General features: G+C 42.7%; 1 protein-coding gene across 6 annotated transcripts in view; it reads right to left on the bottom strand.

The window, feature by feature from the left end:
* Window positions 1–13725, bottom strand: part of WASF1 (WASP family member 1) — a 53776-nt gene that overhangs the window by 8487 nt on the left and 31564 nt on the right. For all 6 annotated transcript variants that reach the window (XM_077302165.1, XM_077302157.1, XM_077302174.1 and 3 more), the window contains 2 exons: window positions 1803–1937; window positions 997–1150 (listed from right to left, as the gene is read on the bottom strand). In XM_077302165.1, coding sequence (XP_077158280.1) covers window positions 997–1150; window positions 1803–1937 — 289 coding nt within the window. The remainder of the gene's footprint in view (window positions 1–996; window positions 1151–1802; window positions 1938–13725) is intronic.

The raw sequence follows: 13725 nt of genomic DNA, 5'->3' as shown, positions 1-13725 counted from the left end.
AATAAAGCTACAGGGTGGGGAAGAATGGAGAACTGTGAAAAGCTGCAGCACAACAGATGGGCGTGGTTGGAAGGTAAATATTTGTACCCCTTAATTGTATGGCATGTCAGTGAGAGAGACAGGAATAGGTCTGTTTTGAACCACACCATCTATCATGAAGTGATAGATTACAATTGTAGTGAGGAAAATGCACTCTGTGTATTCTCAAAGATACTTTTTCTGCAATTATTCTAGGCCTCAGATCTGGGCTGCATCGAAGCATAAATAAAAAATTGGAAAGGATGGAATTCCCTTTGTAGTTTGGATTAAGTTTTTATTTCTGGAGCTAAAAGAACAAAGCTAAAGAAGAGATTGCACACCCAAAAAAGATATTCTTTTTCCTTACTTAAATCCTAGGAACCAAGACCAGCCACTAGCAAAAGAACAGTTTGCTGCAGTGAACCAGACAATTACACACTTAAAATGAGTTTCTTAACAAAGAATGGAAGCTACCACAAGGCAGCTAGCTTGAATGTTTAAACAAATATAATCTTAGAATAACTATTTAACCACTGGAAACAAAATCCATAATAGTTAAGTCAGAAGGATATGATTCTGTCACTCCTGAGTGTGAATCCAGTTCTGAACTTACATTACTTAAAGCTACTTTTAGAAAGGGATCAGAGCTGTACTAGACAATCCAGGTGGACACCTTTATAATAGAACAAGGTTGTACTCCTCTGCAATAATTATAGGTATCGTCTTACTTTTAGTGCACTTCTATCTACATAATTCCAATGTACCATATCTAGGCTGTTGTGGTTCACTTTTAGTAATTCTGTAATACTAGTCCAATTTCATTGTTCACTGGATGTCTTTATGCTATATGAATACATAAATTTTTTAGTCTGTATTCTGCCTTGAGCAAGAAAGGTGGGAGATAAAGAAATACTCATAGATCTGTTAATCCTTATGAGCAAGTTTTTCAAAATACTTCATGTATTCTTTCACACTTACCTGTAAGGTGTAAGTATGTTGAGTGGAGGAGGCTGTTCACATGTATCGTAAGTCTCTTGCAGTGGAATTGGAAGACTCTTACGGTCAAACAGCTGCTGATCTTGAGTCGTGGAACTTCTGAAAGCTTTCCTCATTGTTATATCCTGTAATGAAACTGAAAAGTACATTAAAAGTTAGATGGGCAGTGTCATATGGATGTGGTGTGTGCTGCCTCAAGAATGCCCCCTCCCCCCCTCACCACCCAGCAGGGATTTTCCCTTATTCTCTCTCTTTGGAGACTGAGTGGGAAACAAGCAAAATGGCCATGGGGGGGGGGGGGGCGCAGGAGGACAAATGTGTGCAGGAACAATTTGCTAATTCTTGCTTGCTGCTAATTCTTTGAAAATACCCACTGTTCTAGCTTTGTCAATATGAGCAAAACAGGAGACTGGGATTTCATCCTTAATCCTTATCCATTGTTGTTCCTCTATATATTTATGAAACAGCCTAGGGGGTGGGACGTGTCCGGCAGTCCAAGTTAGAATGGGGCCAAGCAGGGTGCAGCCAGATTTGCCCTGATTGACCCTGCCCCTGCAGCTCCCGCCCTCTGTCCCTGGACTCTAGCCTCTTTGCTCTCAGACGCGCCACAGTGTCTGGAGCCAGCAGCAGGTAAGGGGAGAGGGCCCTGGGCAAAGGATCGTGGTGAAGGCCTTGCTAACAAGGGCCTGTTGGCCTGCTAGGCTGGCCTTGCTAACGAGGGCCTCCCGGCCTTCTAGGCTGGGCCTCCTGACTGCCTGCTAAGGAGCAAAAAACATGTAGTAACTTACGTTCTTCTTCCTTTGGATCAAGTTGTGTAACACTGACAGACAAGCGGTCCACACGTTCTTGTAAGGAATTTACTCTGAAGGAAAAACTATGCGCCTCGTTGAAAAGCTCACCAAATATATCTTCTGCATATTTACCTTCAAGAGAGTAAGACAGGATTTCTAAGCCTCGGATTAGATGTATATGATTTAGGTTTATTTGTTTTTTAAAATGTAACCATCAAGCAGTAAGAAATGCAGTACTGATTCATATACTCATTAACAAGCATCCATTCTGTCACTCAGAACGGGAAAGTTTTAATAAGGTAAGGTTACTCAGGAAACTTGTGTGGAAATCTGAACATATTTATTTGTTTTGGATATTTATATCTTGCTTTTCTGCAGAATGGGGACTCAAAAGCAGCTCACATCAGTTCTTCCTTCCTCATTTTATCCTCATAACAACCCTGTAGAGTTGTAAGGCTGAGAGAGAGTGAATTGTCCACCCAGTGAGTTTCCATGGCACACAGGGGATTCAAGATCCAAGTAGGGCACTAAACACTACACTGTAATGGCTCCCTTTGCCTGGATCTGCAAAAGTATGGAATTGCTTCTGCTTATACGCAGGGGCTGGTCAGAGCCCAGTGAGGTGTGAGAGGCTGCTCCTAAACAGCCAGGTTCCCTTCGCTGTGTGTGCAGATGCAGAAGCCCTTTATACGTAACAGGAATGTATTTTACACATACCTGAGGCCTACCAAGAAATGACCGCTGCAGACAGTATGGCTGGTTTTATTAGATTCTAATGTGGTGCACCCAATTTTAAACTGAATGTTGTGAAACTTCTATGCTATTTGAAAGTATACTTCTCTTTTTAGAAAACCAGTATTCCCTTTGGAAAAGGTTGAAATAGCACTCTTTGTCTGAACCTGGGACAAACTCATTCATGGAAAATATTGGACAGTTATAATGGCAAGTTCCCAAAAGGAAGCAAGGGAAACCAGGAGAGACTTGAATGAGGTTATCACAGAAGGAGCAGGTAGTAGCGATACTGGTGGGGGGTGGAGGAAAGAAGCAGATGCTTCAGCTGTTGCTTATGCAACTCTGCTTATGCCATGTACCCTAATAACAAGGAACAACAGGAAGACCATGCATCTCCTGGAAATACTTATTATGTGCATTTGAATAATTAGGATGTTGAAAATTCAATTCAGAAAACAGAAACCTATTAAATCATGAGCTCATGTATAAAATTACAACAAATATATATTAAAAAGCGCAATCATTACCACCAGTGGTCCTATAGCAGAACTATCTTTGCACTGTAAAATGAAATGAAAAAAAGTAGCAAAATGTCTGAAAAGCTAAAGCAACAACTGTCTGGCAACTGTGGAAAACAGACATGATAAAATAAGGTGCATATCTGCCTGCTCAGGTGTGGTTGTAAAAAGCAACTTTCTTATTCAACCCCCTCTGCCTGAAATGTTGCTCCATGGAATCCATCTCATATTACACACACAAATATTGGTCTCTGGGGAAAAACTGATAATTTATTTGCAAAGAAATCATAGGTCTTTCCCAATACCTTCATTTTTCCTGGACTCCTGTATTACTTATCTGCCCAGACAGTGTATGTCCTTGCTAGTGCTCTGATTATCACTATTTGCCAATACTCGATTGCTAATTGCAATTGCTGGAAAACAATGATTACAACTCCGGCAGATACCACTATTGATACTTAATTACAAAATGTATACAATTTTCTGCCTGATCAGGTCACTAATGCAGCTAAACAGACAAAAAATGTTTTGTTTTAAAAACTAAAAAAAGCACATCATTAAAACAACTAAAACTAAGCTATACATACATTGCAATCTAATCTAGATGTAACTAGGTCACGCATTACAGTGGCCAGAATTCCAAAACTGGAGCTGACTAATCAGTAGAAACTGGTAAAGGGCACTCCTCATCACAGTTGATACCTGCTTATTCAGCAGTAGGTCTTGATCCATAAGCATACCCAAATTACAGAACTGTTATTTTAAGGGAACAACATATTGGTGATAATCCGGACCAATCTCAAAATAAGCTCACCTAGCTGTTTCATGTAGATGATGATGAAAAGCATGTGGGCAAGATGGGGTGTTGTGGGACTGCAAAAGCCCAGGAGCAAGGGGCTGAGCAGCAGTGCCCAACACCACCTTCTGAAATCTACCCTCCAGGGTAGGCAGTACAAAGTAGTGCCTGCAAGACTCGGCCCACATAGGCCATTCAAACTATGATTGAAGATACTGAAAGCGGCAAAGAGGTCCAAGGGAATGGGGGGAGGAAACCTCACTCCCATTCTGCCCTACTCGTCCTTGATCCACTACTACTCCCAGGCTCTAGTGCAGCCATGCCATAGTTTCAAATCAGTTCCAGGTATGCCATAGTTCAGGCTTTGTCAGCTAGGGTTTCATGAAATCCTGGGGCTTTTTGATGGCCCTGGAAGGGTTTCTCAAATAAGTCGGAGTTGATTAATTTTAAAAATATTTTTAAAAATCTGTTAAACATTTATTGGGTGATATGACCATATGTGGCCATGTTGACCTGCCCCCCCCCCAATTGCCAATGAACGGCCTGGAGGGGTGGGAAGGGAAGGAGTCCCAGGTGGACATGTACACAGCTATGCTTCCCAACCATATTCTGCATAATCATGCCACTTCTGGGGCTTCTTGAAGCCTAAAGAAAGTTTCTGGGGTATCTCAAGAGTAAAAAAGGAGAAAGGCTGCCATAGTTCCTGAACTCCAGAACAGCTACTGCCTGGCCCACCACAGCTTGCAGGCTCTGCTGCAGCCACCAGGTTCCACTGCATCTACTGCTGAGCACAGCATAGTTCTGCGCCTCTGGCACAGCAGATCTTGAGCTTCACCACTGCTGCTGCCTGGGCTGGTGGAACCACGTGATGTTTTTTACAAAGATATTGTCAGGATGACAGACCTGAAATAAAACTTCACTTGTGAAAAGATGAAGGTTTATTCAAAGCAGCTCTTTCAGGACTTACAAAACCAAATCTGAATAACACAGGTCAGACACCAGATCTTATTCCCCAAAGATTTCCCGCCTTTTCCAGGCCCGTTAGGATTCACAGGCCTGCCAGACACAACACCCCCCCCCCTCCATCATAGGTGCCTAGCCCGGAACTCAGCCAGACATGATAGCATTCAGGAAAACGACCTTGAGACCTAGCACCTAATTCTACAAGCGATACTAACTGCAGCAGGGAGGTTCAAAGGCAAAAGAATACATTTCAAAATGGTTACACAGTGGACAGCCATACATTGCAAAACATGACAGAATCCTTGGGGATTCTGACAGATATCAGATTTTTTCTGCAAACCTGAGTTCTTCAATATTGCAGGAAAACCTGTTTAGTGTTGATGTGGCCTCAATCTGCAGATTTAGATATCCACAGATAGAGGCCACATGGGGCTATTAGTTAGATGTTAAGGCACTAGTGGACAACATCTTTTCCATTTTTATAAATCTTACTTAAGTCTGGAAGTTGATGTGATGCAAGGGAACCCTCAGATTTGGCCCAATGTCTATTTCTGACTTCAGGACCTCCCAAAGTTCATGATATGACATATAATAAATCCAAGCAGAGTTAAGGAATTCCATATAACTTGAAGGTACTTCCAATATAACAAAGGGGAAGCAGCCTAAATGGGTCTATGTAAAAGAAATGACTTGAATGGGATAACCAGCCCCGATACATGCAATCACCCTTAACTGAAACCCATAATTTCCCCCAGACAAAGCTATCAGTACACTCCCAGTATTTTGTCCACCTTCCAGTCTAGAAAAACACCAGTTCATTCTGACCACTTACACCCTGTTTTTTCTTTCTTTCTTTCTTCATGTGGGCTAGTTTGCTAATTTCCCACCTAGCAGTTAAATACAAATGGACTAAGAAAGTTCAAACTTTTGGACACCAATCCAATTCCAGTCCAGAAGTTCCAGGTTTTCCCATATATATTTCTGAAACTCGCTGTATTTTGCAGCAGTTTTTTTTAGACCATACATCTTCTACCCTATTCCTCATCACAGAAAAGTCCCCAGAGATTTAGAGCTAGTCTCAGTCTCTGTTCTGTTTTTCTTCCTCATCTTTTTCATTACTGCCAGGGACTGCCCAGCACGCAGCACTGCTTTGCCTCTTCCTACACTTCCTTTCCAGCCAGACCCTCCAGTCTTCATTATCTTGTATGTTTTATTTTAGAACCCTTCTTTATTCTTTATTCCTTTTAGATACAGGACCGGTTTATCCCACACTTCCAGGGTCCCCACAAGGTGCCCCCCCCCCGTGGATCAGGACTGCAGTCTCTCTGCCCCCACTCTGGCTGCTCCTGCTGCAATCGTACTCTGCTGGGGTCCTGCGAATCTTTAAACTGGCTCCGGTGCTATGGGCCCCATGAATCCTTAAACCATTCCGGTTTAGATGTTAGGATTTATACACACACATTAAATACACAACACCATAAGCCTCCTTCTTTTCTTAACAATATTTTTTCCAAACTAAGATTTAAACTCTGATTCAATCCTCCACGTTTTTTTTTTTTTGGGGGGGGCGGTGTGGAATCTTTCCATTCTCACAGTGAGGTGTTACTTCAAATTCTGGACCCTGGTATCTATAGGCAGTGGACCATGAATATAATTTTAGCCCTGACATGCAAGGGGGTTACTCCAGTGTTATAGTAATGCATGTGTAAGACATTTGGGTAACAAGACTGTGATGCACCACTGATTTTTGATTTTGTGAGGACTTTCTTTAAGGTTAACATAGAGGGAAGCTGAGGGTCTTTTGTAAAATATAATGCCGAATATCCATAAGGTATTATTGTGTTAGCCAATCTAGGCACCATAAATGGAAACAACAAAGAAGGGTTTAAGTAGAAATATGTATTTGCAAATAAAACAGAATTTATTCCTGGACTTTCTTGAGGTTACTTAAGTGATGGTACATCTAACCAGTCTTTACTTGATCCCTAAATTAATGTCACTAGAATTGTCAAAGTACAATTCTCTGGGTAAGACAAATGGCACAGCATAATGGTCAGTTGCACAGCATGTGTTCTTTTGAACAAGAGAATACCTAGCAACCTTAAATGTAACCATCTTGGCTAAATGTCCTGTATTTTGCTAAGGCTTCAAAAGCAGCACTTTTTTTGAAAGCCCTTCTTTGAAGGAATGTTTATCACATTTTCTTTAGAAAAAAAACAGTGAATTGTAAGCAGGAAAGAGGTTCACAGATATTTTTGATTATATTTCAAAATGTCACAAGCATTCATTTGCTGAAAGAATCCCATTCAACAGTACAGTTCTTTCTATGCATATATCTAGGGTTTCAGAGAAGCTAATTCCTACCACAAGGTGACTAGACAAAATGACACATGAAAAAATCCACAGGAAATTTGTGCACATAAAAAACACTATCATAAATACACACAAGAAACATTTCCACGTGAAATATTGCTCACACAGAAAAAAGCCCACACAGGCAAATGTGCCGTTAAATGGCTCACAGCTCCCACATGCAATTTCTTTTCTTCATTGACACCAAAAGCTCTCAAATCGTTGAGTCCAATCAGGGAGTAGTCCTCCATCAAATCCTAAAATATATTTACACTATTTTGTAACCTATAAAAGTAGTGAGGGTGGCTCACAAGAAACAAGGGATGGGTGTGAATGACAAATAATTGGGATATTATGCCAACAGTGTGCTGCTTTCTATTCCTGCTCATGTGTGCTGCATCTTAGCATCCAGGGCTGTAATGTAATTCCCTCAGTTTCCAGAGTTGTTCATTACTAGTGTGCAGAACAGCAAAAGTACAGACAAGTTTGGGAACAAGTTTGGAAACAGCCTAGATCCCCCAATCCTCATTTCAGTTCTGTCTCCCATGATAAAAAAACACTTTAAACCCCAATTTTCACAACTGATTAATTTTAAGATGTTATATGCCCCCTCATGTATATACTCAGGCAAGGGAATTGACAAACATGATAAAAACAGCTTTACAAATTCAAACAGTAAAGAAAATAGTATTGTGTATAGTACTTATAAGGTCATAACTAGTAACATAATGGCACAGAGAAAAAATACAAAGCAAAAGAATAAACTGTTCATCAACTATTGCTGTGCAATGGACACACACATGGAATAATCAGATACATGGAATAAAGAAAGATCTCAAACAAGCTACATGCAATATCAGTTGCATGATATACATGATATACAACTGATGGATGCACGATGTGCAAAAGTGGCAGGAGACCCGGGAATTTGATATCATCCTTATACATTTGAAACTTCAGAGCGACACCTAACGTAATCATGATACTTAATGTGGTAATGCAGAAAACAGGGCTGTAGCCTACTGAATAATCCATGTGAGTATTGGATTTCTTCAGAGGTGCTGCCAGCTGGGAAAGACCTGAACTAAATCTGCCACTGGGTACAATTCTCTTTCCAAATATATAATCAGTGAGAAATAACAAATAAAACTGATCATGATGATCGGTTGTTGTTATGTGCGAAGTCGTGTCCGACCCATCGCGACCCCATGGACAATGATCCTCCAGGCCTTCCTGTCCTCTACCATTCCCCGGAGTCCATTTAAGTTTGCACCTACTGCTTCAGTGACTCCATCCAGCCACCTCATTCTCTGTCGTCCCCTTCTTCTTTTGCCCTCGATCGCTCCCAGCATTAGGCTCTTCTCCAGGGAGTCCTTCCTTCTCATGAGGTGGCCAAAGTATTTGAGTTTCATCTTCAGGATCTGGCCTTCTAAAGAGCAGTCAGGGTTGATCTCCTCTAGGACTGACCGGTTTGTTCGCCTTGCCGTCCAAGGGACTCGCAAGAGTCTTCTCCAGCACCAGAGTTCAAAAGCCTCAATTCTTTGACGCTCGGCCTTCCTTATGGTCCAACTTTCGCAGCCATACATTGCAACTGGGAATACCATAGCCTTGACTAAACGCACTTTTGTTGGCAGGGTGATGTCTCTGCTTTTTAGGATGCTGTCTAGATTTGCCAACGCTTTCCTCCCCAGGAGCAAGCGTCTTTTAATTTCTTTGCTACAGTCATGATGATCGGTATAAGCTTCCAACATCCCAGTCTCTTACTGTTGGGGGTCCTCAACGTGGTTCGACATGGACATCATTTGAGCAAGTAATTTCTTTCTTCTATTATTTAGGGGGAACATGGCAGTGAATTAGATGGAGCGGTGAGCTCCCTTAAACCTCGAGGTTTCTAGCCAGCTATTACCCACCACCATTTGAATTAAATATGAAACATCAAAACAGCGCTAGGCAGCATTGACCTGCTCTGTGTCTGAATCCAAGATCTGAAAAGAATCTGGCGGTGGATTACTGTGTGAGTATCAAGATTGAGAAGAGAAGAAGAAAAGTTGGTTCTTATATGCCGCTTTTCTCTACCTGAAGGAGGCTCAAAGCAGCTTACAGTCGCCTTCCCTTTCCTCTCCCCACAACAGACACCCTGTGAGGTGGGTGAGCCTGAGAGAGTCCTGATATTCCTGCTTGGTCATAACAGCTTTCTCAGTGCTGTGGTGAGCCCAAGGTCACCCAGATGACTGCATGTGGGGGAGTGCAGAATAGAACCCAGCAATGCCAGGTTAGAAGTCCGCACTCCTAACCACTACACCAAACTGGCTCTCGCTGGATGTCTGGCAGTAGGGAGGCTACTGAAGCACCCCCATATGTGTTACACAGCATCACCAGCCATTAGCCCCCAACACCTTGCCTGCATCCTAATGCAGAGCCACCAAGCCAAGAACATGGGGGGGGAAGATGCTGACCATTGGAACTATTGTCCTGGCTGCTCTTATGAACCAGGGACTGAAGCAAACTGGGTGGGTCAGCTGGCCAAACCAATATGAAGAGGTGGCTGGTCGGCCTGGAAGAAATCACCAATAGCAGCAGAAAGGACCCCAGGGACAGCAAGAACATCAACAGAGAAGAGATCCCTGTCAGTTCGGGGGGGGGGAGCTCCATATATAAGGGTTGGTGATTGGTTATGGAGCTTTGCTTGTCAGTTGAGACCCAAATTGCCACTGCGGACCTATCCACCCTGGACTTCCTCCTAGCTCACTATATGGAGTGAGCTGGAAGCCACACAAGTCTGGCAGGTGCGACTGGAAGATCCGAGGAAGAACACTGGCAAACAGACAAATTTGACCGCCATCTTTTGAACTGCTGGATCAGGCTGCTCTCTTCACAAGCAACAATGGGCAGACCGCCATTGCTCCCAGACTAAGAGTGACAAAGCGGAAGACATGGCCACTACACCACCTAAAGAATAAGATGAGCATAACATCTGCCTTAGCTACATAAACAATAAAATAAGAACAGAGAATCATCCCCTGCAGAGGCATTATAATCCTGCTGCTGTGGATAAAGAGGAGAATGTATTTATAATTTAACCTACCCAAAATTTAGAAATTAACTGTCTTCCACTGCTGAAATTGAGAGACACCAATCCCTGAGATGCCTTTAGAGATTATGGGGAGTTTCCCTTTAGATGGAAGCAATGGCTCAATTATATTGGTAAAGGGAAATTATATTGCATTATTAAAATAATTTAGTTGGGGTGGGGGGAAAGCAGAGAAGATTAGTTAGGGAGGAGGAGACTGTGGGTTTTAGAATAGTGGTGAGAGAATAAGAGGAAGTGAACAGAGAAGAATGAGTTGGGCATAGAAAATATTGGAAAGAATAAGTGTAAGTTAATAGGAAGGAAGAGACAGAAATAGAGGACTGAAGAGGAGACGTTAGAAGATGAACAGATAGATAGGAACTGGATTACGAAGAGAACAGCAATAGGTTGAGAAGGAGGATAGAGTTAGAAGATCGATTGGAAGACATTGAAGACTGGAGCCTACTGGTAGATTAGGGTTGATAGCGTAGGAATTGAAACTACATAGGAATTGGAATTTTATTGTGGGCCTAAATAGAATCAAGATTAGATTTATGTCAGCAGGCTATGATGGCAAGCTGATGGCATGGTGACCTCACTGGTGCTATGCCATCAGTCAGGGGGACTCCCTCTGCACTAATATTTTTCCATAGCTGTGACTGTTTCATCTTTTCCCCCCACTCCCCGGTTCCTTGATCCCTGAGTCACTGGAGTGTTTTCTTTATCTTTATAGGGGGCCTTGTGTAGTATTTAAGCAGCATTGAATGTCCTTGACTCACTTTCATTTGGAAAATGTGGGTTTCTCTGGTGGGAAAAGAACATGGCGTGAAAACAGCTGGGTGAAGTATGAAAGAAGGGCTATATGTATCTGGTACATTCCAATACCACGTCTTCAGCAATGATTGCCTATTGTGATCATTTATTTATTATTTATTATATTTGCATACAGCCCTCCCTGAAGGCAAAAAAACATTTGCCCATTACTACACTCTGGGATTAACAAAAAATTTCCATGGTCTGCCATACATAGATTGTACACCATTTAAACCAAGGCTGTTGATGCTGGTCTTTTATCCAGGTTGTTGTTTAATTTGTTTTAATCGAATTAAAAAAATTAAATTCCTAATTACTGTTTAAATAAATTGTATATGTTAACTATAGTGTTGTATTCTGCCCTGAACCGGCTTACTGGGACAGTGGTATAAAAATCAAATAAATTATAATATTTTTTAAAATACTATGATCTCTGGTCACATCTCCAAATAAGAAAGTAAAAACATCTATTCCTCTGTCTTTCTGTTGGGTTTATGAACAGGAACAGGCACTTGAGAAAACAGTACTATAAAAACAAAGATTGTTATAAAATGTGTATTTTCAAAATATGACCCCTCCTCCTATAATTTCGTGCACATAATAGCAATGTTGTCTACATGTAGCAAGGGCATATTTGTATGAAGGCAATTACTTGCAAGTAAATTGCTACTTTCCTCATCTGCAAGTAGACCTACTTAAAGTTAATATTCCCTATGATGTTTGTACAGACACTGACAGGAATACTGCAGAAGGAGAAGTTAATACCTCTATTACACTGTCTCAAAATATCTCCCCTAAAAGTAAAGTCCTATAATGAAGAAGGCTATTGAAATGAGGCGCAGAATGGCCCACTATTCATGGGACAGAGCCTAGGAAAACCTGGAGCCAGCAAACCTGAAGTGGCTGATGGACTGACAAAGCACCAAAGAAAAAAACTTCACAAATTGGAGAACATATTAAAGCTTTGTTCAGACATTAAAATTCTATTTTAAAGATCTCAGGAGTCAGTTCTCTCACAAATCCCATGCCATGCTTGTCACTCCTGCCCAGGGGGATGCTGCCTTCCGCCGTCTTGCACCACCTCATGGGGTCACTCTGGAAGCCTCAAAACAGGATGTGAAGGCTCGACAGTGCCTTTCCCCAGCTTCCTGCACAGAGACTGGTTCAGCTCACCTGTCTTTGAATGTCTCCTCCATGGCTTCCTGTTAGACTAACCCACCTCCCCACTCCCATTCCTAGCCCCATCCCCAACTGAGTTTATAAGTGCTTCTTTCACCATCCCTCTTCCTTCCTTCCGCAGGTGTGACAGACGCCTGGCCCATCCTGGTGCGTCTTCCCTTTACCTCTTCCCCCACCTTCCCTGTTGTTATGGTGGGAGGAGGTTGCTGCCTGTCTCTGCATCCTGGTTTCTTCTGGAGTTGTTTGCAGGGTCTGAGGTTGAGGTGTCTGAGCCTCCCTGCCTTGCCCCTTCCCTGGAATCCTGGGCCTGTCCCAGGGTTGGCATTGGTGGGTTTTGGGGGGAAGGAAGCTGCTGAGGGGAGGGGGGGAGGAGGCTGCTACAGTAGCGATCCCCAACCTGTGAGCCGCGGACCACATGTGGTCCCTTGACTAATTGGAGGTGGGCCGCAAAGGACGCCTTCTCCCCCCCCCCCACGGCCCTTTACAACACACTTCGGGTATCATTGACTCCCAGATAGGACTATCTCATTGCAGAGAAACAAGCTCAGGGTTCCCATTGATTTGTCATTGTCATGAGTTAAAATTTCCATAAAAATAAAATGTTCCTTATGTTCATTGTTGTGGTGTGTCTGTATCTTATTTTGAAGGGATGTTTAAACATTACCATAGCGATCAGAGAGCGTTAGGGCAGTGGTTGAGAGTAGAGGAGTAAACTATCCCCCCCACCACCAGGCCTCAGTAAAATTGTCAAGCGTTGAGTGGTCCCCGGTGATAAAAAGGTTGGGGACCACTGTGCTACAGGATTGGCATTAGGACCCAGCTCCTGCCCAATGTTCTGTCCTGCACTGGCCTTGACAAGGCCATTGCAGCTTTGGCGGAGAGGGTGTTGCTCACCTAGGTGCTTGTGTTGGTGGTGTCTGCCAAGCAATTTTGCTCCCTTGTGGAGGTTGAGGCTGAGCAAGGAGCTCAGAGCTCACCTGCAGAGATTCGGGATGCCTGTCTAGGAGTGGTTCCAGGCTGGCCAGATGCTAAGTCCAGGATTCCCAGACATCCCAAGTTTATCGCAGAGGCTTAAACATTGTTAAAGATGACATCCTATCTTAAGTAACCATTCTCTCCTAGCCAGCATTTGCAAACAGTGGGTACAATAAGAACACTAGTCAACATTAGCCCCAGTTATAGGTGAAGGAGGTCTACTTTTAAACACTTACGGAAGAGCAAGATGTGTGCATGGCCGGATCTTGATTTGTTAGTCATGGCTGAAGATTGCAAGTATGTCTGCACTAGATTTAATTGACGGTAAAGAAATAAATGGGCATTAATGTTTGTACCTAGCTCTTGATATCAACTGCTTGGTGAAGGAAGAACAAACAAATATCCAGCTGTCTGGCTTCTTAAATCCTCCAATGGCACCATAATTTAAGATGACTGCTGGGCAGCGACAGAGGATGCAATAAATCACTGCAAACTGTGATTTACTTCTGGTTATTGAGAACA

Source organism: Paroedura picta, chromosome 1, assembly GCF_049243985.1.
Source record: "Paroedura picta isolate Pp20150507F chromosome 1, Ppicta_v3.0, whole genome shotgun sequence".
NCBI classification, from domain to species: Eukaryota; Metazoa; Chordata; class Lepidosauria; order Squamata; family Gekkonidae; genus Paroedura; species Paroedura picta.
Note: the sequence above shows the minus strand (reverse complement) of the source record. Positions and strands in the feature narration are given on the sequence as shown.